At 48.3% G+C, this 26669-nt stretch overlaps 3 protein-coding genes across 4 annotated transcripts; 2 read left to right on the top strand and 1 right to left on the bottom strand.

Moving 5' to 3' along the window:
• Window positions 1-13207: 13207 nt before the first annotated feature.
• LOC123054440 (TPR and ankyrin repeat-containing protein 1-like) lies at window positions 13208-17854 on the top strand. Its single transcript, XM_044478217.1, has 4 exons — window positions 13208-14125; window positions 14229-14582; window positions 14818-15037; window positions 15280-17854. Exons 1-4 carry the CDS (start codon window positions 13364-13366, stop codon window positions 16311-16313), a joined length of 2370 nt encoding a protein of 789 aa, XP_044334152.1. The 5' UTR covers window positions 13208-13363; the 3' UTR covers window positions 16314-17854.
• On the top strand, window positions 17358-19115 carry LOC123054443 (uncharacterized). The gene is made up of 3 exons (XM_044478222.1): window positions 17358-17854; window positions 17951-18087; window positions 18289-19115. Exons 1-3 carry the CDS (start codon window positions 17552-17554, stop codon window positions 18587-18589), a joined length of 741 nt encoding a protein of 246 aa, XP_044334157.1. The 5' UTR covers window positions 17358-17551; the 3' UTR covers window positions 18590-19115.
• A 305-nt stretch (window positions 19116-19420) lies between these two features.
• LOC123054442 (uncharacterized) lies at window positions 19421-22984 on the bottom strand. 2 transcript variants are annotated; one of them, XM_044478221.1, is made up of 3 exons: window positions 22825-22984; window positions 22245-22675; window positions 19421-19678 (listed from the first exon to the last, which is right to left on the bottom strand). In XM_044478221.1, the coding sequence occupies exons 1-3, from the start codon at window positions 22867-22869 to the stop codon at window positions 19642-19644; spliced, it is 513 nt and encodes a 170-aa protein (XP_044334156.1). In that variant the 5' UTR covers window positions 22870-22984; the 3' UTR covers window positions 19421-19641. The 2 variants fall into 2 exon arrangements, with proteins under 2 accessions (XP_044334156.1, XP_044334155.1); XM_044478220.1 differs by having other exon boundaries at window positions 22245-22711; window positions 22825-22983.
• Window positions 22985-26669: the final 3685 nt, after the last annotated feature.

Genomic DNA, 26669 nt, shown 5'->3' with positions numbered 1-26669 from the left:
AATATCTGAGTACAGACATAAGTTAAACCAAGTTTGCCTTAAGAAGGCTAGCACAAACTGGGATACAGATCGAACGAGGCGCAGGCCTCCTGCCTGGGATCCTCCTAACTACTCCTGGTCGTCGTCAGCGGCCTGCACGTAGTAGTAGGCACCTCCAGTGTCGTAGGAGTCGTCGTCGACGGTGGCGTCTGGCTCCTGGGCTCCAGCATCTGGTTGCGACAACCAGGTAGAAAGGAAAGGGGGAAAAAGAGGGAGAAAGGCAACCGTGAGTACTCATCCAAAGTACTCGCAAGCAAGGAGCTACACTACATATGCATGGGTATATGTGTAAAGGGGCATATCAGTGGACTGAACTGCAGAATGCCAGAATAAGGAGGGGATAGCTAATCCTGTCGAAGACTACGCTTCTGGCCATCTCCATCTTGCAGCATGTAGAAGAGAGTAGATTGAAGTCCTCCAAGTAGCATCGCATAGCATAATCCTACCCGGCGATCCCCTCCTCGTCGCCCTGTTAGAGAGCGATCACCGGGTTGTATCTGGCACTTGGAAGGGTGTATTTTATTCAGTATCCGGTTCTAGTTGTCATAAGGTCAAGGTACAACTCCGGGTCGTCCTTTTACCGAGGGACACGGCTATTCGAATAGATAAACTTCCCTGCAGGGGTGCACCACATAACCCAACACGCTCGATCCCATTTGGCCGGACACACTTTTCTGGGTCATGCCCGGCCTCGGAAGATCAACACGTCGCAGCCCCACCTAAGCACAACAGAGAGGTCAGCACGCCGGTCTAACCCTATGCGCGCAGGGGTCTGGGCCCATCGCCCTATGCACACCTGCACGTTGCGTACGCGGCCGGAAGCAGACCTAGCCTAGTGGCGTTCCAGTCCAATCCGGCGCGCGCCACTCAGTCGCTGACGTCACGAAGGCTTCGGCTGATACCACGACGCCGGGATACCCATAACTACTCCCGCGTAGATGGTTAGTGCGTATAGACCAAATGGCCAGACTCAGATCAAATACCAAGAACTCGTTAAGCGTGTTATGTCGAAGTAACCGCGGACGCCGTCCAGGGCCAGGCCCACCTCTCACCTAGGCGGTCTCAACCTGCCCTGTCGCTCCGCCACAAAGATCCACTTGCGGGTACTCCTACGAGCCGACCCGACTTTATTTACCACATGTGTCATGTATAGAGTATATAAGTATATACCCGTGATCACCGCCCAGGTGATCACGGCCCGATAGTATAGCACAGCAGACGGACAAGAATGTAGGGCCACTGATGGAAAACTAGCATCCTATACTAAGCATGTAGGATTGCAGGTAAAGGTAACAACAGTAGAAGCAAGGACAGGCTATGCATCAGGATAGGATTAACGGAAAGCAGTAACATGCTACACTACTCTAATGCAAGCAGTATAGAGAAGAATAGGCGATATCTGGTGATCAAGGGGGGGGCTTGCCTGGTTGCTCTGGCAAGTAGGAGGGGTCGTCAACTCCGTAGTCGAACTAGGCAGCAGCAGTGTCGGTCTCGTAGTCTACCGGAGAGAAGAGGGGGGAAGAAAACAGTAAATACAATGCAAACATAAGCATGACGATGCGTGACATGGCAATGAGCGGTGCTAGGTGTGTCCTAACGCGACAGTAGGTGGTACCGGCGAAGGGGGGAACATCCGGGAAAGTATTCCCGATGTTTCGCATTTTCGGACAGATGAAACGGAGGGGGAAAGTTGCGTGTTCGATAGGTTAGGGAGGTGTGGTGGACGAACGGGCTACGTATTCGGATTCGTCTCGTCGTTCTGAGCAACTTTCATGTACAAAGTTTTTCCATCCGAGCTACGGATTAAAAGATATGATTTTCTAAAGATTTAATCATTTTTTGGAATTATTTAATTTAACAGAAAAGGAATATGACGTCAGCATGACGTAATGATGACCTCCGCAGTCAACAGAGCGGCTGGCCAGGTCAAACTGACCAGTGGGTCCTACCTGTCATAGACAGTGGACTAACAGAAGATTAAACTAACTAAATTTAGATTAGTTAACTACTGGACCCCACCTGTCATTGTCTAATCAACTAAACTAATTAGTTTTAATTATTAAAATGTTTAATTACAGGATTAAGCGGTGGGGCCCGCACGTCAGTGGCTGGGGCCTGCCCAGTCAGCAGTTGACTGGGTCAACCCAGTCAACTGGGACCCACGGGGCCCACTGGCAGTGGCTCTGGGGTGGCCCCAGGCCAGCCACGTCGGCGGCCGGCGCCGGAGCGACTCCGGCGACCAAAACAGAGGCGGCCCCTCGCCGGAGTTGGCCGGAATCGCGCTACGGGGCTCGGGGAGGAGCGGGGCTTGGCTCATTCGAAGGCCCGCGCCGTGGCGCATTGAATGGAGGTGGTGGCTTGGTCGGAGGAGGGCCGCAGCGTCGCCGGCGATGAGCGGGGCGGACGCCGGGGCTCGGGTGAGTTTGATGGCGAGGCTGCGGGGCATGGTTCATCGCGGGGCTGGGCGCGTTCGAACGCAGAGACGAAGCCGCGTCGAACGGTAGCGACACCGTGGCCGGAGAGGCTGTGTAGCGACGGCGACGAGTGGCGCGGCGGACGCCGGCGTTCGGCCGCGAGAGGGAACGGCGGTGCCACGCGTTAATGGGCAAACGGGAGGGCTAGTCGGGCCCTACTCGACGCGGCGAGTTCAATGGCAACACGCCCATGTCCATTTGGTCACCGAAGACTCGTCGGCGACGAGCTCCGCGGCGCTGCGTTTGGGCGCTTCGGCGGCAACTAGCTAGGGCGCACGAGAGAGAGAGGAGGAAGCAGGGGCTCACCGAGCGGCGCACACGGTGGCCCTTGGGGGTTTAGTAGCTGCAGGGGCGCGGCCGGAGTTGGTGAAGAGCGGCGGCGGAGCTTGTCGGAGCAGAGGAGGAAGACGGCAACGTCGGGGGGGGGGGCGTTGTGGTGGCTCCGGTCTCCAACGGGCTGCACCAGTCGAAGCAGCGGGCGACGGCGGCCCTTGGAGACACCGTGGGGCGGCGAGGTGGGCACGGTGGCCATGGCTAGGCCGGAGGCATGGCGGCGGTGGCGTTCGGATGTGAAGGGGAAGGAGAGGGCGAGGTGGATCCGAGGGAGGAGGGAGAGGCGCAGGAACCGAGGGCGAGAGTGGGGGCGAGTGGGAGGCGTGATCGAGGAGGAGGGGCGTGGCGGCCTTATCCTCCCCCATCGCCGGCGAGGGGGTGTGGCGGGGACGTGCCCCTGTTCTGACCCCGGTCGGGGGAACAAGGAAGGGGAGGGAGCGACCGAGCGAGGTGGGCCAGGCCGGCTGGATGGGCCGGCCGGTGGTGAGTTGGGCCGTCAGGTCCAATAGAGGGGGGGGTTCTTTTGTTTTAATTTTCACTTTTTCCTTTTATTTATTTTCTTTTATGTTTTAATTCAATTTAAATTATTTAGGCATTTTATAAAAATATGTTTTCTTTACTATAATTACCCTTGTAATATTCGGCACCCACCGAACATTTTGTTTCAATTTTGAAAAACTTTTATTGTTAATATTAATTTGAATTTGAATTTTGAAACGGTTTGACCTAACGGTAGATTAGCAATAGTAACTGTGGTGACGTGGCGCCATTAGCGTGGGATTACTGTAGCTTGATTATCCGGGCGTTACAAAACTCCTCCACTACAAGAAATCTCGTCCCGAGATTTAGGAGGTAGAAGGAAACAGTGCGGGGTATTCATCACGCAGGCGATCCTCGCGTCCCCAAGTGGCTTCATCCTCAGAATGGTGCGACCACTGGACTTTGAGGAACTTGATCGCCTTCTGACGTGTGCGGCGTTCAGCTTGGTCGAGAATGCGGACCGGATGCTCCTTATAGGAGAGGTCCTGCTGCAATTCGAGCACTTCATGATCCACAGCTCGAATTGGGTCCTTGAAGCAACGGCAGAGCTGTGACACATGGAACACATCGTGAACCTGAGAAAGGTTCGGCGGTAGCTCCAGTTGGTATGCCACTTTTCCACGCCTTTCCAGAATAGTGAATGGGCCAATATAGCGAGGAGCTAGTTTGCCCTTCATTCCGAAGCGGTGAGCACCCTTCATTGGTGTGACTCGAAGATAAGCCTTTTCGCCAGGTTGATAGACCATGTCTTTATGATGACGGTCATACTGACTCTTCTGACGTGACTGAGCAGCTTTGAGATTCTCACGAATAATGCGGACTTGTTCTTCGGCATGTTGGATAATATCCGGACCGAAGAGTGGACGTTCCCCCGTTTCTGACCAGTTCAGAGGGGTTCGGCACTTTCGCCCATATAACACTTCGAAGGGGGCCATCTTCAGACTAGCTTGATAGCTATTATTATAGGAGAACTCGGCATACGGGAGAGATTCCTCCCATTTCTTGCCGAAGGAAATAACACAAGCTCGAAGCACGTCTTCGAGAACTTGGTTGACGCGTTCAACTTGCCCTTGCGACTGAGGATGAAATGCAGTACTGAATGATAGATGAGTTCCCATGGCTTCTTGGAAACTTGCCCAGAATCTTAAAGTGAATAAGCTGCCACGGTCTGAGCTGATAACCAATGGAATACCGTGGAGTGAAACAATCCTGGACATATAGAGCGTTGCCAGTTGACTAGCAGTGATCGTTTCCTTGACCGCCAGAAAATGTGCAACTTTGGAAAGCCGGTCAATGACGACAAGAATAGCATCATTACCTTTCTGTGATTTGGGAAATCCAGTGACGAAGTCCATCTCAACATGGTCCCATTTCCATTCAGGAATAGATATAGGTTGCAGAGTTCCAGCAGGTCTTTGATGTTCTGCTTTGATACGACGGCAAACGTCACACTCAGCAACATATCGAGCAATGTCTTGCTTCATATTAGACCACCAGAATCTCTGACGGATGTCTTGGTACATCTTTGTACTACCAGGATGGATACATAGGGGCGTATCATGAGCTTCTTTCATAACTTCCCGTGTCATATCCAGGTTTTTCTCTGCACATGGCACCACTAGGCGGCCCTTGAAGTATAAAGTGCCATCTTTAGCAATAGTGAAGAATGAGGGCTTTCCTTCTGCGAGGTAGCGCTCAATCTTGTGGGCTTCAGAGTCATACTTCTGTAGCCTTTTGATGCTGTCCACGAGATCTGGTTTAGCAACTAGGGTATTGAGGGAACCCTGGGTAACAACATGGAGGTTCATCTTGCCAAACTCCTTAGGAGGGGGAGCGAGTGCACCCGGAGGAACAATATGGAGGTTCAGCTTCCTGAATTCTTCAACAAGCGAGGGCTGAACTTTGTGAACCTGGAGGTGGTTGCAGTAAGACTTGCGGCTCAAGGCATCAGCCATTACATTAGCCTTGCCTGGCGTATAGGAAATACCCAAGTCAAAGTCTGCAACAAGCTCCATCCATCTCTGCTGACGGAGGTTCAGGTCTGGCTGAGTAAACAGATACTTCAGACTTTGGTGGTCAGTGAAGATCTCGCAACGATTACCGAGAAGGTAATGTCGCCACTGCTTCAGCGCATGAATGACAGCAGCAAGTTCGAGGTCGTGAACTGGGTAGTTCTCTTCGTGAGGGCGCAATTGCCTAGAGGCATAAGCAATCACTTTGCGGTCTTGCATTAGGACACAGCCTAATCCTTGACGGGAAGCGTCGCAGTAAATGACAAAGTCCTTCTTAGTATCAGGTGGAGCTAGAACTGGGGCAGAAGTCAACTTGTCTTTGAGTGCCTGGAAACTTTCCTGACATTTGTCTGTCCATTGGAACTTGACGCCCTTATGCAACAGGTTAGTCAGAGGCCTAGCGATCTTGGAGAAGTTCTCGACGAATCGACGGCAATAGCTGGCGAGACCGAGAAAACTTCTGACTTGCTTAACGTTCTTGGGAGGAGTCCAATCAAGGATAGCCTGGACTCATTCAGGGTTGACGGCAATACCATCCTTAGAGATGACATGCCCAAGATAGGTTACTTCGGGTAGCCAGAATTCACATTTGGAGAACTTGGCATATAGTTGATGCTCTCGTAGCTTTTCCAGCACAAGTCGAAGATGTTCAGCATGTTCTTCTTCGTTCTTGGAAAATACCAGGATATCATCCAGATAAACCACAACGAACTTGTCGAGGTAATCCATGAATATATAGTTCATCAGACGAGAGAAGGTGGCTGGAGCATTGGTTAAACCGAAAGACATGACGGTGTACTCGTATGAACCATATCGAGTCACGAAGGCGGTCTTTGGGATATCCTCTTCGCGAACACGGATCTGGTGGTAACCCAGCCTCAAGTCGAGCTTAGAGAACACTGATGAACCAGCCAGTTGATCATACAAATCATTGATCCGAGGAAGAGGATACTTATTCTGAATGGTGGCTTGGTTTATAGGACGGTAGTCTTGAACTAATCGGTTTGTCCCATCCTTCTTCTTGACAAAGAGAGAAGGTGCTCCCCAAGGAGAGCAACTGGGGCGAATGAATCCTTTGCGAAGAGAATTGTCTATTTCCTCCTTAAGCTCAAGGAGTTCATGCGGCGGCATCTTGTAGGGTCGCTTGGCTATAGGAGTGGTGCCTGGTTTCAAGTCGATGATGAATTCCACAGCTCTAGCAGGGGGAATCCCTGGAAGTTCTTTAGGGAAGACGTCGAGGAATTCACGCACGACGGGAATGTTTTCAATGCCCTCGAGTGGTGCAGCGTTCAATGCATTCAATGCATAGAGCCTGGCCTCGGCATTTTGCACCAGATGAGCTTGGTAAGCAACTATTTCATCTAAAGGGTGAAGTAGATGAACGGTCTTAGTGGCGCAAACTATAGAAGCAGTATGCGCTTTCAACCAATCCATCCCCAAAATGAGGTCGATGTTAGACGACTTCAGGATAATGGGAGAGGCATAGAATTCCAGCCCTTCGACTTCCACGGGGACATCGATGCCAACCAGGGAGGTTTGACACTGTCCCACGGGGGTTTTGACCAATACCGAGGTGTTCATCTCCTCACATTTAACGTCGTGCTTGTATGCAAAATCTTCTGACATGAATGAATGCGATGCACCTGTATCAAATAAAACGGATGCTGGTACTGAATTTACGAGGAGTGTACCCATCACAGTAGCAGGCTGGTCTTGAGCTTCGTTGAGATCAACGTGGTTGGCATGAGCACGACCATAAGACTTAGCATTGTTGTTGCGGGGCTGGTTGTTACCACGGCCAGTTGCTGGAAGGGCCAGTTGATTCTGGTTCTGGTTGCATTCTCTAGCACGGTGTCCTGGTTGACCACACCTGAAGCACAAGCCATTATTAGGAGTGGGAACAGGAGCTTGGGACGGTGGAGCTGGAAGTCTTGTCTGCCTAGATGGTGGTGGAGGCAGACGAGGTGCAGCATAGGTCTGCCTTGGGGCAGATGCATTTGGACGGTACATGCTGTTCGGGATCCATATCTTACGCTTCTGTGAGGGCGGGCCCGAAGATGAGCCCGTGTCACGGTTGCGCCTGTGAGAGCTCTGGTATTCCTGCAGACCAGTTTCGACATTGATGGCCTTGTTCACCAAGGTGGCGAAATCAGCAAAGTCATGCACTAGAAGTGCGAGCTTGATGTCAGCTTGAAGGCCATCACGGAACTTCTCCTGTCTGCGTGCATCAGTTGCAATGTCCTCTTCAGCATAGCGAGACAAGTCCAGAAACTCCCGTTGATAAGCTTCAACAGTTTTGTTGCCTTGGGTGAGGTTGCGGAACTCACGCTTCTTCCGGTCCATGACTCCCTGAGGAATGAAACGGGCACGGAAAGCTGCTTGGAAGTCTGGCCATGTGATGATTGTTCCAGCTGGCAGAGTACGCCTGTGGCTGTCCCACCATTGAGCTGCGGGTCCCTTCAGAAAGAAGGAAGCAAAGTTGACATAGCTGGCAGGGGCTACATCGGCAGGCTCCATCTCATAGGTGATGTCACGGAGCCAGTCATCAGCATCCAGAGGTTGAGTTGAGCTGCGATACACAGTTGGATTGAGGCGCATGAAATCCTGCAGAGTTACTAGGGTTGGTGGTTGGTCCATATTGGGGCGAGGAAACTGAGCCATCATATTTTCCATGAATTGGCGGTTCAGTTCGAACTGTTGGATCATACCAGCCATGTACTCACGTGGTGGTGGGGCATTGCCACCACGACCACGACCACCTGGTCTAACCATCCTGCTAATATATAACATGGGTAGTTCAGCATTGAGAAAATTTGCAAAGACAAGAATCATTCATGATGAAACATGCATAAAGAAAGGAGCACGATAGCTACTACATAGTAGTCGGCATAACTTACAAAAGGGGTCATGCATAGAGTTCAGTACACAGAGTTCAGTACATAGACTAAAACAACATAGGCGGCTCACAGGCTCGCGGCGAATGCATCCAACACTACAAGCAAGCCTACATCAGTCCCAAGAGGTACTGTGGAGGTAATCGTAGCCCGACAACTGGTAGTGAGGCAACGGATAGCCCTCCACGTCAGCAGACTGGGGGCCGCGGATACTCAGGTGTAGAGCCCGACGCTCAGGTGGCAGAAGAGGACCAAGTGCGGGAGAGTAGCCTCCCACCTCTGGCCAACCGACACCGTGGGGCATCACGGTCCTGGCTGGGTAGATCGCAGTACGCGGTAGCTGTCCAGATCAGACAAAGGGGTGCAGCAGCGTCAGAGCACGGTAAAGGTGCTGACGGGTGGTGTACATCTCGTGGCGAAGAGCTCGGTTAGCTCGATCCAGCCCATCAGCATGCAGAACCAGGTTCTGATGGTAGAAGGGCTCTCGGGTGACAGTGGAGTAGGCAGCAGTATAGTATCCCTCCGCACCAACATCAGATGCGATAGCAATGTGCCTGAAAGGGGAGGTGTCCAACTCCCGATACTCTCCACGAAGACGTGTCAGAGCAGCATAGGCATCGTGGACAGCCATATCGATGGTCACTCCAACACCATGAGCGGTGTGCAGCACAGTAGTGGAGTCATACTCCCGCGAGTAGAGGTGGACGATGGCACGGTACTGCTCCTGGTTAAAGTCCTGGTACTCCTCGTAGACGGTGTATTCAGGGTGCCAGCGATAACCCAGATAGGTCATCATCTCAGCTAGCACAGCAGGTGATCCCGAGGCACCAATGGCCGTCGTGTGGCGCACGACCTGCCTCGTGGGTTCCATCTGAAAGCAAAGACGTTTCAAAGGAGTCAAATGACAGTGTGTGAATTGTTCAAAATACTATTCTAAGAAATAACTATGGCTTATCCAACTTTGGGGTGAATGCGGTCACGGGATCCTAGTGTTAGAGTTAGTAAATTCGTTTAACCCGAGTAGAAGAGAGTTCAGAGTCCCAGAGTAAAGGTCGAGGAGTAAAAGATCCTAGTACCACCCAATGGCAACGTGGGCCCATAAGACACACAACCATGTTAGTAAAAATTTTGTAATGTCTAGACTCGACTTCGGCCAAGGAGTGTGGAAAGGGGGATTCCTACAGGCAGTCAGCTCTGATACCAACTTGTGACGCCCCCGATTTGACCGTACACTAATCATGCACGCAAATGTGTACGATCAAGATCAGGGACTCACGGGAAGATATCACAACACAACTCTAAAACATAAATAAGTCATACAAGCATCATAATACAGGCCAGGGGCCTCGAGGGCTCGAATACAAGTGCTCGATCACAGACGAGTCAGCGGAAGCAACAATATCTGAGTACAGACATAAGTTAAACAAGTTTGCCTTAAGAAGGCTAGCACAAACTGGGATACAGATCGAACGAGGCGCAGGCCTCCTGCCTGGGATCCTCCTAACTACTCCTGGTCGTCGTCAGCGGCCTGCACGTAGTAGTAGGCACCTCCAGTGTCGTAGGAGTCGTCGTCGACGGTAGCGTCTGGCTCCTGGGCTCCAGCATCTGGTTGCGACAACCAGGTAGAAAGGAAAGGGGGAAAAAGAGGGAGAAAGGCAACCGTGAGTACTCATCCAAAATACTCGCAAGCAAGGAGCTACACTACATATGCATGGGTATATGTGTAAAGGGGCATATCAGTGGACTGAACTGCAGAATGCCAGAATAGGAGGGCGATAGCTAATCCTGTCGAAGACTACGCTTCTGGACATCTCCATCTTGCAGCATGTAGAAGAGAGTAGATTGAAGTCCTCCAAGTAGCATCGCATAGCATAATCCTACCCGGCGATCCCCTCCTCATCGCCCTGTTAGAGAGCGATCACCGGGTTGTATCTGGCACTTAGAAGGGTGTATTTTATTCAGTATCCGGTTCTAATTGTCATAAGGTCAAGGTACAACTCCGGGTCGTCCTTTTACCGAGGGACACGGCTATTCGAATAGATAAACTTCCCTGCAGGGGTGCACCACATAACCCAACACGCTCGATCCCATTTGGCCGGACACACTTTTCTGGGTCATGCCCGGCCTCGGAAGATCAACACGTCGCAGCCCCACCTAAGCACAACAGAGAGGTCAGCACGTCGGTCTAACCCTATGCGCGCAGGGGTCTGGGCCCATCGCCTATGCACACCTGCACGTTGCGTACGCGGCCGGAAGCAGACCTAGCCTAGTGGCGTTCCAGTCCAATCCGGCGCGCGCCACTCAGTCGCTGACGTCACGAAGGCTTCAGCTGATACCACGACGCCGGGATACCCATAACTACTCCCGCGTAGATGGTTAGTGCGTATAGACCAAATGGCCAGACTCAGATCAAATACCAAGAACTCGTTAAGCGTGTTATGTCGAAGTAACCGCGGACGCCGTCCGGGGCCAGGCCCACCTCTCACCTAGGCGGTCTCAACCTGCCCTGTCGCTCCGCCACAAAGATCCACTTGCGGGTACTCCTACGAGCTGACCCGTCTTTATTTACCACATGTGTCATGTATAGAGTATATAAGTATATACCCGTGATCACCGCCCAGGTGATCACGGCCCGATAGTATAGCACAGCAGACGGACAAGAATGTAGGGCCACTGATGGAAAACTAGCACCCTATACTAAGCATGTAGGATTGCAGGTAAAGGTAACAATAGTAGAAGCAAGGGCAGGCTATGCATCAGTATAGGATTAACGGAAAGCAGTAACATGCTACACTACTCTAATGCAAGCAGTATAAAGAAGAATAGGCGCTATATGGTGATCAAGGGGAGGGGCTTGCCTGGTTGCTCTGGCAAGTAGGAGGGGTCGTCAACTCCGTAGTCGAACTAGGCAGCAGCAGTGTCGGTCTCGTAGTCTACCGGAGAGAAGAGGGGGGAAGAAACAGTAAATACAATGCAAACATAAGCATGACGATGCGTGACATGGCAATGAGCGGTGCTAGGTGTGTCCTAACGCGGCAGTAGGTGGTACCGGCGAAGGGGGGAACATCCGGGAAAGTATTCCCGATGTTTCGCATTTTCGGACAGATGAAACGGAGGGGGAAAGTTGCGTGTTCGATAGGTTAGGGAGGTGTGGTGGACGAACCTACGTATTCGGATTCGTCTCGTCGTTCTGAGCAACTTTCATGTACAAAGTTTTTCCATCCGAGCTACGGATTAAAAGATATGATTTTCTAAAGATTTAATCATTTTCTGGAATTATTTAATTTAACAGAAAAGGAATATGACGTCAGCATGACGTAATGATGACCTCAGCAGTCAACAGAGCGGCTGACCAGGTCAAACTGACCAGTGGGTCCTACCTGTCATAGACAGTGGACTAACAAAAGATTAAACTAACTAAATTTAGATTAGTTAACTACTGGACCCCACCTGTCATTGTCTAATCAACTAAACTAATTAGTTTTAATTATTAAAATGTTTTAATTACAGGATTAAGCGGTGGGGCCCGCACGTCAGTGGCTGGGGCCTGCCCAGTCAGCAGTTGACTGGGTCAACCCAGTCAACTGGGACCCACGGGGCCCACTGGCAGTGGCTCTGGGGTGGCCCCAGGCCAGCCACGTCGGCGGCCGGCGCCGGAGCGACTCCGGCGACCAAAACAGAGGCGGCCCCTCGCCGGAGTTGGCCGGAATCGCGCTACGGGGCTCGGGGAGGAGCGGGGCTTGGCTCATTCGAAGGCCCGCGCCGTGGCGCATTGAATGGAGGTGGTGGCTTGGTCGGAGGAGGGCCGCAGCGTCGCCGGCGATGAGCGGGGCGGACGCCGGGGCTCGGGTGAGTTTGATGGCGAGGCTGCGGGGCATGGTTCATCGCGGGGCTGGGCGCGTTCGAACGCAGAGACGAAGCCGCGTCGAACGGTAGCGACACCGTGGCCGGAGAGGCTGTGTAGCGACGGCGACGAGTGGCGCGGCGGACGCCGGCGTTCGGCCGCGAGAGGGAACGGCGGTGCCACGCGTTAATGGGCAAACGGGAGGGCTAGTCGGGCCCTACTCGACGCGGCGAGTTCAATGGCAACACGCCCATGTCCATTTGGTCACCGAAGACTCGTCGGCGACGAGCTCCGCGGCGCTGCGTTCGGGCGCTTCGGCGGCAACTAGCTAGGGCGCACGAGAGAGAGAGGAGGAAGCAGGGGCTCACCGAGCGGCGCACACGGTGGCCCTTGGGGGTTTAGTAGCTGCAGGGGCGCGGCCGGAGTTGGTGAAGAGCGGCGGCGGAGCTTGTCGGAGCAGAGGAGGAAGACGGCGACGTCGGGGGGGGGGGGCGTTGCGGTGGCTCCGGTCTCCAACGGGCTGCACCAGTCGAAGCAGCGGGCGACGGTGGCCCTTGGAGACACCGTGGGGCGGCGAGGTGGGCACGGTGGCCGTGGCTAGGCCGGAGGCATGGCGGCGGTGACGTTCGGATGCGAAGGGGAAGGAGAGGGCGAGGTGGATCCGAGGGAGGAGGGAGAGGCGCAGGAACCGAGGGCGAGAGTGGGGGCGAGTGGGAGGCGTGATCGAGGAGGAGGGGCGTGGCGGCCTTATCCTCCCCCGTCGCCGGCGAGGGGGTGCGGCGGGGACGTGCCCCTGTTCCGACCCCGGTCGGGGGAACAGGGAAGGGGAGGGAGCGACCGAGCGAGGTGGGCCAGGCCGGCTGGATGGGCCGGCCGGTGGTGAGTTGGGCCGTCTGGTCCAATAGGGGGGGGGTTTCTTTTGTTTTAATTTTCACTTTTTCCTTTTATTTATTTTCTTTTCTGTTTTAATTCAATTTAAATTATTTAGGCATTTTATAAAAATATGTTTTCTTTACTATAATTACCCTTGTAATATTCGGCACCCACCGAACATTTTGTTTCAATTTTGAAAAACTTTTATTGTTAATATTAATTTGAATTTGAATTTTGAAACGGTTTGACCTAACGGTAGATTAGCAACAGTAACTGTGGTGACGTGGCACCATTAGCGTGGGATTACTGTAGCTTGATTATCCGGGCGTTACACTGGGAAGACAAGATTATGTGATGCTTTCAGATAAAAGATTTTCATCTTTGAACAATGATAAGAGAGATAAAATTTATGATATATTCCTTGAATATGAGAGTATGAAATGTACTGCCAAGGAGTTTGATTTGTCAGATTTTGTCAATAGTCTTCACAGCAGTCTTGTATCTGAGGGCTACCATGGCGATATGGTGGATTTTGTTTACATAGATGAGGTACAGGATCTCACCATGACACAAATAGCACTTCTTAAGTATGTCTGTATGAACATCAAGGAAGGCTTCCTTTTTGCTGGTGATACTGCACAGACTATAGCAAGAGGTATCGATTTCAGGTTTGAAGATATCCGTTCACTTTTTTATACTGCATTCCTGGCAGAAACAGAAGTGTCAAATCAAGGACTTAAACACGGTAAAAAGGTCCATCTCTCTGATATGTTCCAACTGTCTCAAAATTTCCGCACACATTGTGGCATCCTCCGTATGGCACAAAGTATCATGAGCCTTCTGTACTTCTTTTTCCCATCAAGTGTTGACAAGCTTAATCCAGAGACTGGACTTGTATACGGAGAAGCTCCTGTGCTGCTGGAGTCTGATAACGATGAAAATGTAATTATGACCATTTTTGGAGAAAGCAAAACCAAACATGGTAACCTGCACGGGTTTGGTGCTGAGCAAGTCATACTGGTTCGTGATGATGCTGCCAAAAAACAAATTATTGATCTTGTTGGTAAACAAGCTCTTGTTTTGACCATTGTTGAATGTAAGGGCCTTGAGTTTCAGGTATGGGCTTATAAATTTAGTTTCATCTCTGTTCATTTTGCAAAATATTTTAGTTGTAGAACACTGTTTCAAAATGTGTACTTACCCCATAGATATTGTGTAGGATGTGCTGTTGTACAACTTTTTTGGTTCGTCGCCTTTAAGAAACAAATGGAGAGTTCTCTATGGCTACATGAAAGATAGAGATATTATATCACACTCTGAGGAGATCTCTCATCCTGGTTTCGACAGAAGCAAGCATTATCTTCTCTGTTCAGAGCTGAAGCAACTATATGTTGCAATCACACGCACTAGGCAAAGACTCTGGATATGTGAAAATACGGAGGATTACTGTCGACCAATGTTTGACTACTGGAAGAAGTTGTGTCTAGTAGAAGTTAGATTACTAGATTCTTCCCTCATTCAGGCAATGCAGACGGGGAGCAGCAGTGATGATTGGAGGCTACGGGGAACCAAGGTTGGTGATCTTACTTATTTAGTCTGGAAAGCCAATTTTAATTTACCATGCTATGCATTATGTTGCCTATTGAGTAATTTCTGTGTGTTCTTACTTCTTAGTCTTGTGAAATTCATGTTTTTTTGTCTCAGTTGTTCTATGCACACAAATTCTTTGTTAGGCGGGTCATGGCGCGTACCTACTTACAGGTTTACCATTGTTATTCCATGTCACTAGTTCTCTCTCTTTTTTATAGTTATTCAATGAGGGGCAATTCGAGATGGCTACTATGTGCTTTGAAAAGGCCGGTGATGCACATAGAGAGAAGTTGGCGAGAGCTGCTGGACTTGTAGCGACTGCTAACCGTGTCATCTCAACAAATTTGGAGTTGGGCAAGGCTTCATTGCAAACAGCATCAGAGATTTACGAGTCCATAGGCATGCATGAGAAAGCTGCTACTTGCTATATCAAATTAGGTGACTACAAAAAATAATTTCCAAGATGTATCCATACTTTGAGATTTCATCATTCCGTAACGTTTTACGTTGTCCTTAAAGAGCTGCCATATAAGTAAATGTCATCAAATTTCAAAACGTTTTTTTCGAAATGATATCCCTACATAAATTACGGACATGCTAATTTTTAGCTTTCATATGGATAGTTTTACCTCACACTCCATGAAGCTCTGTCTGACTAAACATTGTGTTCCTTGCCACAGGTATGGTCTATATGCAAAAATGCGGTACTTCTAAACTTGAGGATGCTGGTGATTGTTTTGCTATGGCTGAATGCTGGTCGGAGGCAGCTGAAGTGTTCTTGAAAGCTAAATGTTACACAAAGTGTTTCTCCATGTGCTCGAAAGGGAAAAAATTATTCAATCTGGGCCTACAGTTTCTGCAGCAGTTAGAGGAGGAACATTCGCTTGAGAATTCAAAATCTTTGGAGGTTTCTGCAATTAGAACAAAGTATCTGGATAATTGTGCTCAACATTATTTTGAGCGTGGTCACATAAAGCATATGATGCCTTTTGTTAAAGCTTTCAGCTCTATGGATCATGTACGGGCATTCCTAAATTCTCGGAATCTTGTTGATGAACTGTTGAGTTTAGAGATGGAGATGGGTAATTTCCTAGAAGCTGCAGGAATAGCAAAGCATAATGGAGATGTCTTACTGGAGGTAGACATGCTCGAGAAGGCAGGCTTGTTTGAGGATGCGACACGGCTTCTCCTCCTCCATATCATTGTGGATTCCTTGTGGTCTTCAAATAGTAGAGGGTGGCCTCCCAAAAGATATGCAGAGAAGGAACAGTTGCTTTCAAAAGCAAAAGAGATGGCAGAAAAGGTATCCGAGTGCTTCTACTGCTTTGTTTGCGTGGAAGCTGATGCACTGTCAGATGTTAACAAGTCTCTTCCCAGTTTAAATTGCACTTTGGTTGAGGGCAGAAAATGTGCAAACTTGTTAGTTGAACTCGTTGCTTCCCGTTCGATTCTTGATGTTCATCTCCAGTCTCGAGCCTCTGGATACAATATAGAATTAGGGCCAGGATCTGAGGATGAAAATTGTTGTAATGATATGCTGGCCTCTAACCAGATGTCACCCCAAACTCTGTTTTATGTTTGGAATAACTGGAAGTCAATCATAATCAAAGTACTATCTCAACTTTGCCACGCCGATGGTCCAGAATTAAATGATTATGCAGTTATGTATGAAGATCTTTGTGCCAAGTACTTTTGGATTGCGAAAAGATGGTGAAGCTGACATATATGTGGTGCTTAACGTGAATGCAAGTTGGCTTTCTACTGCTGGCAGAAATTCTTTGCAGCAAGATGGCAACAGATGTTTCTTGGGTGCCCCTCAGTGTTATTCATGTGCTCAGTGTTTCTGGATGAATGAGCTGTCTTCTGTTGGTTTCAGTGTACTTAAGAAGTTGGAGGCCATTGTTCAAATTTCTCCAAAGTCATCATCTTCTTATACCCTGGTGAGAACTATCCTTATCATAAATGAGATAGCAAAGTTTCTGGAAGAACCACAGTTCAGTATGCCAAAAAGTTCCATGAAGTTAAGAAGCTTTTTTGTTCTCTGCGGGCGTCGCTTCTTTGAGTTAGTTTTTCTTGTGTGGAGAGATGGGACAACAAGGAGCCTCTTGCGTCTACTTGACTTGCCAGCTGCATATGGATTGATTGCTGATTCTCTTAATTCAAATCTTCGCCCAGCAAATAAAAATCTGACTCACGGGCATCTTGGGAGAACAACAATGCTCCTGCTTCATGCAGCACAATTGGATGAAGCGCTACTTTCAAGACTACTGCAGTACCTGGACAATAGTTCTGATTGGGCAGAATTTTTTCAATATTTCAAAAGATTTCTTGACAGTGGTGGTGATAGATCCTCCTTGATCTCGAACTTTAAGCGTTCTCTTGAGTTTACCTTCAATGTGAAGTGGAAGGATGAACTAGACTACATATCCCCAATATGCTATGTGGGTCTTTTATGGAGTGCCTTGGTTTTATGGCTTCATCATGCTTAATACAGAATGATTTTATATGCTGCACGAAATCTCTGTTGGTCAATATGTTGGAGTGCCGTACCAGCAAGGTTTACATTGACACCTGCCTGGTATCTAACTCGAGCCCAGATTCTGATCTTGATCGTTTGGCATACACATCAGGCCGTTTCATATATCAGACAATTATGGCTATCTTGACGAGCAAGCATATGCTCCAGGAATGGGTACATAAGACTTCATGTCCTTCTAGTACTTCATACAAACCGGTCCTCCTTAGACTAGTTGTTACACTTATCCACTGATCCTTACTCTTTCTCTGGGGAATTGCTATGAGGTCACACAGAACCTCCTGAGGAATGAAGTGTTTAAGGATTTACCTGTGGAGTTCTCTCAGAAGATTGTACATGCTTTGCAAATTAAGTCTCGCACACCGAGCAACTTCACAAGAGCGCTTGCTGATGCACTCGCCGCAATCGGAGATAATATGGTAGTTATTGGTACACCCAAGAGCCCGGTAGACTGTCAAAACTTAAATGCTTATATGATTAGCAAGGAGGATTTGTATGATGTTCCGAAGATAATGGCTCTTCTGTGTCCTGAAGAAGCAAGTTATGTAAAGCAAGAGACTCCGTTGCCTGAAAAATCTGATGGTAATAAGTCTGGCAATGTTATTTCTGGAAACATTCCTAAGGATGCACAGGATAATGAGATGGAGCGTAGTAGTGAGATGGATTTAGCTGATGAGATACTCTTTGAGAAGCTTGAGACTCTTCGAGCCGAAGGCCTGGTGAGTTTCAAATGTTATAATGCTTGTTTTGTTATCATCCAGTTTGTCCCACTGTTCCCAGCTGCCATGTTATTCTAAAAAAGCTAATTTGTGCAGAAAAATCCAAGGGATATTATTGAACTCCTTGTAAGTGCCCTTCCATGGCTGGAAAGTAACACTCCAGCAGGGATTGATAAACGATTGCTGGACGATGTCAGGCGCATCTGCAGTGAGTTTGAAAATGGTTCTGACAGGTAAGCGAATGTTAATTCAGCGCCAAGTATAAAATTCTTAAATGCAGTACTACAAATGCCACATTGCAATTGATAGGCATGCAGAGTGGCATCTTTCTGCATGCTTTGTACCCTCAAGACTAGTGTAAGAGACATGAATAGGTTATCCCCATGTCTTCTGAAAAATTACCACTTGGCGCGAATTTGTTTTGGTTATCACAGGGTGAGGGGAAGAGCTTTTCTTGCTGTGGAGAAGCTGCGCCAAGGTGAGAACAAACTGCAGCTGATCCTCAGGGTGCTGACTGAAGCAAGCCTAAGGAGGATTGAAAGTGAAGCGACAAAAAAAAGCATGAATGACTGGAGCAGTGATGCTGCTGTCCAGCCTCAGGCTGATGCCGACGGATGCTCAGATGACGACGAACCTGACACGGGAGAAGCTGGGGCCTCGACCTCAAAAAAGGCGGCACAGAAGCAAAAGAGCAAGAAGAAATCCAAGAAGTCCAAGGGCCGGGGCAAGAAGTGAGCTCCTGTAGCCCCCTAGGCGGTGCGGTTTTCCCTGTCGCGAAACATTTACCGGCATTGGGGAAGAACTTGTATATCCCACCACCTTATTTAGAACCAAAGTACAGCAAGTGCTATATAATCCCATCACTGTAGAACCAAACGGATAGCAGGTGCTGTGTTTTCCTTGGATTGGATGTAGTGGTGGCTTATGTTGTTGCCTTGCCCTTGCTGCTGCTACTACTAGCTGAGCCTGTTTGCGCCCTTTTTGTTGCTGTGTTTATGCCTCATCTCTTCATTGTCGACCCAGTTAAGCCAAAACTAGTTACTAGGAGTACATTCGTTCTTAAAACATACAGTACTTGACAAACGACCGCTAAGCTCAGAAGAACCAGACCATGTGCATGCCTCATCTCCTGATCCCAACGGTTTAGTCAAAAGGAAATGTGTTGCTTCACATCTGATCAGGGAGGGAACTTGGGATCGGATGACTGGAAGATTGCTAGCATCTCTCAGCTTTGGTTGGTTGTGAGGACTTGCATTTTTTCGTACTTATTATTGGAAGCTCTACCTCTTTGAATAGCTCTACCTTATGATCACTTTTCAATCCCCACGCATATTGCATGATTTTTTGTTTTCTTGTCTTTTCAAAGAAAAAGAGTCCAACAATTGAGACTGTGTTGCTAAAACAGAACTGAAATAGGTGAAACCATGGACAGCTTAAATTAATCATCCATATGAACTGACATTCGACCAATTCTCAACACGCCAACAGCCATGATCCACCAACAGATGCACCAGTAATAGAAACGATGTGATGATAGCATTCGTAATTCACCGAGGGACAGAGCAATGCAAGCATGAATCACACTTTAGAACCAACACGTTCGCATACATCAGATATGTTCATAGCTACACCCGTACTGACAATCTTACAGCTCCAAGTTTAAAATCACCGCCAGTCAAACTGCAGACGTGCTTAAAATAGGTACAAAGCCCCTAGAACCATGATAGCTGACTTGGATGACGGGGCCGAAGAAATGAAAGGGATAGGGTGCTCCAGGTGATCATCTCTTAGCATGCAACATCCCCTCCATTGTCCACAGCAGGCCTACATGATAGTCAACAACACAACTGAATATGTGCACAGACATTTAAAAAAAAAATAGTCCAATAGGGGAGGTACCCCGCGGAATTATATTAAGGGCATCTCCAACGCTGGATGCTTAGAAGGGCGCCAGGATGAATTTCCAATCGATTTCCCGGACGATGAGCAGTTACCCCATCGCATCCCAGCTTCAAGTGTGGCATCGGTGCAAAGATTTGCACCGGACGCTAGGCCTCTTTTCTTCGCTCCGCAAGGCGTCTGTGGTTGTAATTAGCCTTGGAAGTTAGCGCTTAGCATTGACCGGGTAGGGCGCTTAGGTCTTTTTTGTTTTCTGATATTTATTTTTTCTCTTTCTAAGCGCCTCTTGAAGATTCCAGCATTGAACATGCTCTAAGGAGCTACAGGAGACCCCAAGCCGAACCCGCCGAATTTTAACCGAAGTGGCTAAACTCGCTTCCACGGGGGCTCGGACCAGAAGCCACATCTGGGCTCCCACCTACATATATGCACAAACATTATATGTAGCTAATAGATAAATACAACTATCGTATAATGGTGTTATACTATGGTATACCACCTACATCTATTTAGTACGGCTGCTAAATCAGGAACTGCCTCTCTTTTTTCCAAGTGTACTTATCCTGTTATCCTACTCACTGTTTGTGATTGATCTCACCATTTTCGGGATGTTCTCCACTTCTTCGTGTCCCCAAACAAATGGAACGCGTGAAGATATCTATAACCCCACAGGAATTCATTTCTAGTTTTAAAAATCAAGTGTGTAGTGAAATAGTGAATGCCAGGCTCTGAGAGGCAGACAGAACAAGACATAACTGCAGCTAGGATGGAGAAGTCTGACGGCATTGTCCACAAGCTGAAGCCGCGCCACACCTAACACTTTAATCTAGAGTTTGGTACATGGGTTTGGGATGAAAGACCATTCACGAAACAAATCAATGGTGAGCCTGACATTAACTGAAGCAGATCAAAATTCAGGTACTAACTTACTCCATCTAGACGGTCACATTGTTTTGCTGCTAAGACAAAACTGGAGGGGCTCTAAACAGTGTAGCAATGCAATGGTAAACGTTCGGTGAAACAGAATAATAATTGGTGAAGATCCTTTGCAGATCTTGAGAGCAGCGAGGAACGAATTATAGATTAACTGGTTTGACCCTGAATACTTTACCGAGCGGCTACTTTTGCGCCCCTGAACAATTGATCTTGAGAGCAGCGAGGAACAAATTATAGATTAACTGGTTTGACCCTGAATACTTTACCGAGCGGCTACTTTTGTGCCCCTGAACAATTTACTACTAGCCATGCTAATAGAACTACAACCACTATCTAGGTACTATACCAAATCTCAACTGTTAATTGCCTACTACAATCGGACACACAGAAGAGTCCCAAGGAGATAGAATCTCCCATTCTGCCTACATCCCTACTTCATCTTTTTGAGTTGAAAGTGGCTAAACGCGCTTCCATGGGGGGCGAACCAGAAGCCACAGCTGGGCTCCCACTCCCACCTATATATATGCACAAACATTATGTAGCTAATATATAAATAGAACAAAAGCAATCAAAATGTCAGTTCAAAAAGGCATATTTGTTTTCTATGCACAAGTTACTGGTGTTATACTATGGAATACCACCTACATCTATTTAGTAGGGCTGCTAAATCAGTAACTGCATCCTGTTATCCTACTCACCGTTTGTGATTGATCTTACTGTTTTCACAAAGTTCTCCAGTTCTTGGTGTCTCCAACCAAACGGAACACGTGAAGATATCTATAACCCTAAAGCAATTCATTTCTAGTTTCAATAATCAAGTGTGCAGTGAAATAGTGAATGCCAGGCTCCGAGGCAGATAGAACAAGACATAATTGGAGCTGGGACGGGCAAGTCTGAAGGCATTGTCCACAGCCCAAGCCACGCCACACCTAACACTTTAATCTACAGTTTGGTACTTTGGTTTGGGATGAAAGGCCATTCAGGAAACAAATCGACGGTGAATCTGATATTAACTCAAGCAGATCAAGAAACAAGTAGTAACTTACTAGATCTAGGCAGTCACATCGTTTCGCTACTAAGACAAAACCAGAGGGGGGTGTATTGGTGAAGACCCTTTGCAGATCTTGAGGGCAGCCAGGAACAAATTATAGATTGGTTTGACCCTGAATAGATGATCAGTTTACTACTAGCCCATGGTAGTAGAGCTACAACCACACCTCTACAGCTCTACTGGCTGTGGAATAAATCAAGGTACTACCGTACTAGCACATTTTCTACTGGCCTGTGATTAATCTATCTAGGTACTATAAAAAATCTCAACCGTTAATTGATTACTACAATCGGATACACAGAAGAGTTCCAAGGAGATAAAATCTCCCATTATGCCTACAACATTACTTCATCTGTTGAGTTGAAACTGGGCAAACATACAGGCCTGTTCTAGGCATACTACTCTGAATTTCTGAAATGGTCGTAGACTAATTAGTTTGCAATCGCAAGGAACCGGCAGAAGGCATAGTGACCATGAATGCTGGTGCAAGGAGCGAGAACTCACTCGTGGTGAGAAGCCGAAGACGAAGCCGAAGCCGAAGAAGCCGGAGGGGGAGCCAAGGGTTCGGGGAACTCCAGTGGGATGTCTTTGCTGAACAGGCTGAGGTGGTTGTCGAAGGCCGGGACGGGGCCGACGCTGGCCTCGTACTCGGCGATGGTGGCGGTGGCGAAGTCGTCGATTTGGTGGAGGTAGAGCTTCTCCTCCTCCGAGAGCGAGGTGGCGCGGTAGTAGTGGCGCGCCTTGTGCATGTCCGAGAGGTCGGCGCAGTACTCACCGAGCATCAGCTCGAGATCCATCACCGCCTCGATGTCCTGCACCTTTTTCTCCAGCGCATCGATCGCGCGGTCCGTCCGCACCGCGTACTCTCCTATCATCCGCACCTTGTACTCCCCTTCCTTGATCTTCGCGGCCACCAACGCCTTGGCCTTGTCGTCCTGCATGACACGAACGCCAATCCGTGATGTGAAACCCTAGTTGATTTCAACCACGCCAATTAGATCAGCAATCGCGTAGGCTCAGTCCGGCCGATGAGCAATTGACGATCCACGAGGTCTGAGAGAGCGAGAGCGAGAGAGAGGGGTACCATGGAAACCTCGACGGCGCCGGCGCCGGGCGCCGGTGCTGCCATCACGGGACGGGGGGAGCGAGAGAAGGGGAATTTCTTTCGTCAGGGTTCACCAACACCCAGCGTGCGACGGTGCGAGCCCCCGGCGGCTGGACCCCGTATACTACTGCCTTAGGTGGGCCGACCAGAATTAGCTGGGCCGCTCCTTGTGCAGCACATCGTATTTCTTTGCCAGGAAAGTATAGTTTCCCCTTGCCTCGAAAAAAAAGAGTGTCCAAAACCGGATCAATTGAGCATCGAGGTGGTTTTGGACAGAATTTTAGGTGGTTTTCGAATAACCCGTGCTGACTGGACTAGCTAAGTTGGCAAAGTGAAATTCAGGTGGTTTTCTAAGAAGTTTGAAACATAAACCTATAGGTTAATAGAATTTATATGCTTATTACATAAACCTTTAGAAAGTTTGAAACATGACATTGAGTAAACAGATTTTATACGCACATCTTTGCCACCTGCTGAAAATAGCTTGCCCATCTATCCTTTCACCTTATCTCAGACATGATCACTCAAGTATTTGAATGTTCCTTTCTTCAATTGCCCTACATCCGTTGGCATTTCCAAATATTTGTCGCTCAAGGATTCAGTAGGGACTTGAAGATGGCCCTTCAGTGCATCTCTGGGCAACCCTTACTGAAGAATATCAACGATTTCTTTGTGTTTATTCTCTGTCCATAAGCCAAAAAGTGTGACACCTGTTCTACTCCATTTACTTTTGCCGTGAAAAACAACATGCTACCATCCGTGAATAGGAGGTGGTTCACCGGCGGAGCAGATGGGGACACCTTGATTCCGCTAAGCTGGGATGAGCGGTCTTCTTATTTCAACTGGCACGAAAGACCCTCTGCTGCCAACAAGAAAAGATATAGAGAGATAGGATCTCCATGTCGAATACTTCTTGTAGGTTTGGATTCCTCCAATTTACTCCCATTAAAAATAATAGAGAAGGATATTGAGCTCACCATGTTCATAATGAATGAAATCAACGGACCTGTGAATCCCAGTTTTTCCATAATTGCCTTCAGATAGCTCCTTTCTACATTATCGTAGGCTTTCATCATGTCCAATTTGAGTGCACAAAAATTATTATTCTCCCGTTCCTCTTCATGAAGTGCAAATATTCGTACGTTGAGATTATGTTGTCAGTAATAAGCCTGTCAGGTACAAATGCCGACTGTTCCTCTAATGTGATGTCAGGCAGGGCAACCTTCAAATGGTTTGCAAGAACTTTAGACATTATCTTATAGAAAACATTACAGAGACTAATGGGGCGAAAATGTGACAAGAGAGTCAGATTGCCTTTGGGATCAGTACCAACTAGAGGCTAAAGCGCGCTTCGCTGCGTCGTTCTTCACTTGTTCAATTAACATTTTATATGCCTTCATGTCGGGCGCTGCACAAAGGGGTCAGTTGGGTGAAATATTTTCAAAAACTGTTTAGTTTGTGAAATAGTTTCGCCCTCAGGTCAAATTTGTGCCTTTTGCCGCGTAGCCCCCTTCCATTGCGCATGGAGCCGTCTTGGCCAGCACCACCGCCGTGTCGTGTGCCCCATCCACACCCCTCCCAGCCTGTGGTGGTAGCGGGCGTCGGTGTCGGTGTTGTCCCTTCACCCTTGTCGTGGCTGACAAGCCATCTCAAAGGCGTCCCTGCTTCACCTCCCTCGTCTTGAGCCGTACAAGCATGAGAGTTCAGAGGGTCGGCAAGCACCCCGCGCAGACGTGCCCAACCACACGGTGACACGCCAGCAGCCGCCCTAATCACACATGCGCCGGCTGCACCGCTAATCTTTCCCCTTTCTGCAATGTAGAGAGATACGACGCCATGTTTGCCTAGGCACATGTTCCAAAAGCAGTCACGCCGTTCTTCACTTGTTCAATTAACATTTTATATTTATAGATTGTTGTGATTAGTTGTTTTGTTTTGATTTTATCTGCGTTTGCTTTGTGTTTTAGTTTATTTTTGGTGGTGTTTTTTTCTATATCGTATTGGGTTGCTGTTGGAGTTATTTTTTTCAAGAGAAGGGATGAGTTATTTGATGCGTGGTTATGAATTTTTTGCACCTTTTAGCCTTAGTGTTAGCCCGATGGTGATTATTTGAGCCTCTTGGGAGTTCTTTTTTCACGCTAAACCCATGGAATTGTTACGGTGATGCTCATATGGGCTAGCACGCAAAGCTCTTGCTCGCTTAGCTTGGCTCCCTCCTCCTCTCGCCCATTAGCTTTTTTGCTCACCCGACTGCTAGCTCAGAAAAATCGCCTATCTTTTTTTATTTGAGAAGGTTATTTAATTAAATGATGTTGCAAAGGGTGATTTTGAATTGCATCCATAAGAACCAGTATGGCTTTCTCAAGGGTAGATCAATCCAGGACTGTCTGGCTTGGAGTTTTGAGTATATACATCAATGTAAACAGTCCAAGAGGCCTATTGTTATTCTGAAATTGGATTTTGCCAAGGCTTTTGATACAGTTAATCATGAAGTTATTTTGCTGATGCTCAAACACAAAGGTTTTGATGATAAATGGATTGGTTGGGTCAAAGAGATTCTCTCTACAGGGTCTTCTTCTGTGTTGCTCAATGGCATCCCTGGCAAGCAGTTCAAGTGCAAATGTGGGGTCAGACAAGGGGATCCTTTATCACCTCTTCTATTTGTAATAGCAGCTGACCTTTTACAATATGTGGTTAATCAAATGCTGGCCTAGGGTATCTTATCACTCCCAATCCCCACCCATGACCTGGAGTTTCCTATTATACAGTATGTTGATGATACTGTTATCTTTCTATCAGCCAAAGATGAGGAGCTGGTAGCCCTCAAGAACATGCTGCTTACCTTCGAACAATCTACTGGTCTCAAGGTCAATTTTGCAAAGTCTTCAATGATCCCACTCAACCTTGAGGAAGGTGAAGCAATTAGGTTAGCTGCTGTGTTGGGCTGCAGGATTGGCCAACTCCCTTTTACTTATTTAGGGTTGCCCCTTGGAACCACTAGGCCCAGGATTGTTGACCTCATGCCTTTAGTGGACACTTTGGAGAGGCGTCTGACCGCTAGCTCATGCATGCTCAATCAAGGATCTCGTTTGCAGCTCCTCACTTCAGTCCTGACCTCTATGCCAATCTACTTTCTTTGTAGTTTGCAAATCCCACCTGGTATTGATACGTCTCCAACGTATCTACTTTTCCAAACACTTTTGCCCTTGTTTTGGACTCTAATTTGCATGATTTGAATGGAACTAACCCGGACTGACGCTGTTTTCAGCAGAATTACCATGATGTTGTTTCATGTGTAGAAAACAAAAGTTCTCGGAATGACCTGAAAATCCACGGAGGCACTTTTTGGAAAATATAAAAAATAGTGGCGAAAGAATCAAGGTCAGGGGGCCCATAGCCTGTCCAGGAGGGTGGGGGGCACGTCCTCTCCCCCGGGCGCGCCCCCTGTCTCCTCGGCCCCCTGGAGCTCCACCGACCTCAACTCCAACGCTATATATTCCGTTTCGCGAAGAAAAAAATCAGAGAGAAAGTTTCATCGCGTTTTACAATACGGAGCCGCCGCCAAGCCCTAATCTCTCTCCGGAGGGCTGACCTGGAGTCCGTTCGGGGCTCCGGAGAGGGGGATTCGTCGCCGTCGTCATCATCAACCATCCTCCATCACCAATTTCATGATGCTCACCGCCGTGTGTGAGTAATTCCATCGTAGGCTTGCTGGACGGTGATGGGTTGGATGAGATTTACCATGTAATCAAGTTAGTTTTGTTAGGGTTTGATCCCTAGTATCCACTATGTTCTGAGATTGATGTTGCTATGACTTTGCTATG

The sequence above is a fragment of the Triticum aestivum genome, chromosome 2D (genome assembly GCF_018294505.1).
Source record: "Triticum aestivum cultivar Chinese Spring chromosome 2D, IWGSC CS RefSeq v2.1, whole genome shotgun sequence".
Taxonomy (NCBI): Eukaryota; Viridiplantae; Streptophyta; class Magnoliopsida; order Poales; family Poaceae; genus Triticum; species Triticum aestivum.
The sequence above is the reverse complement of the archived record's forward strand: the minus strand, read 5'-3'. Positions and strand labels throughout refer to the sequence as shown.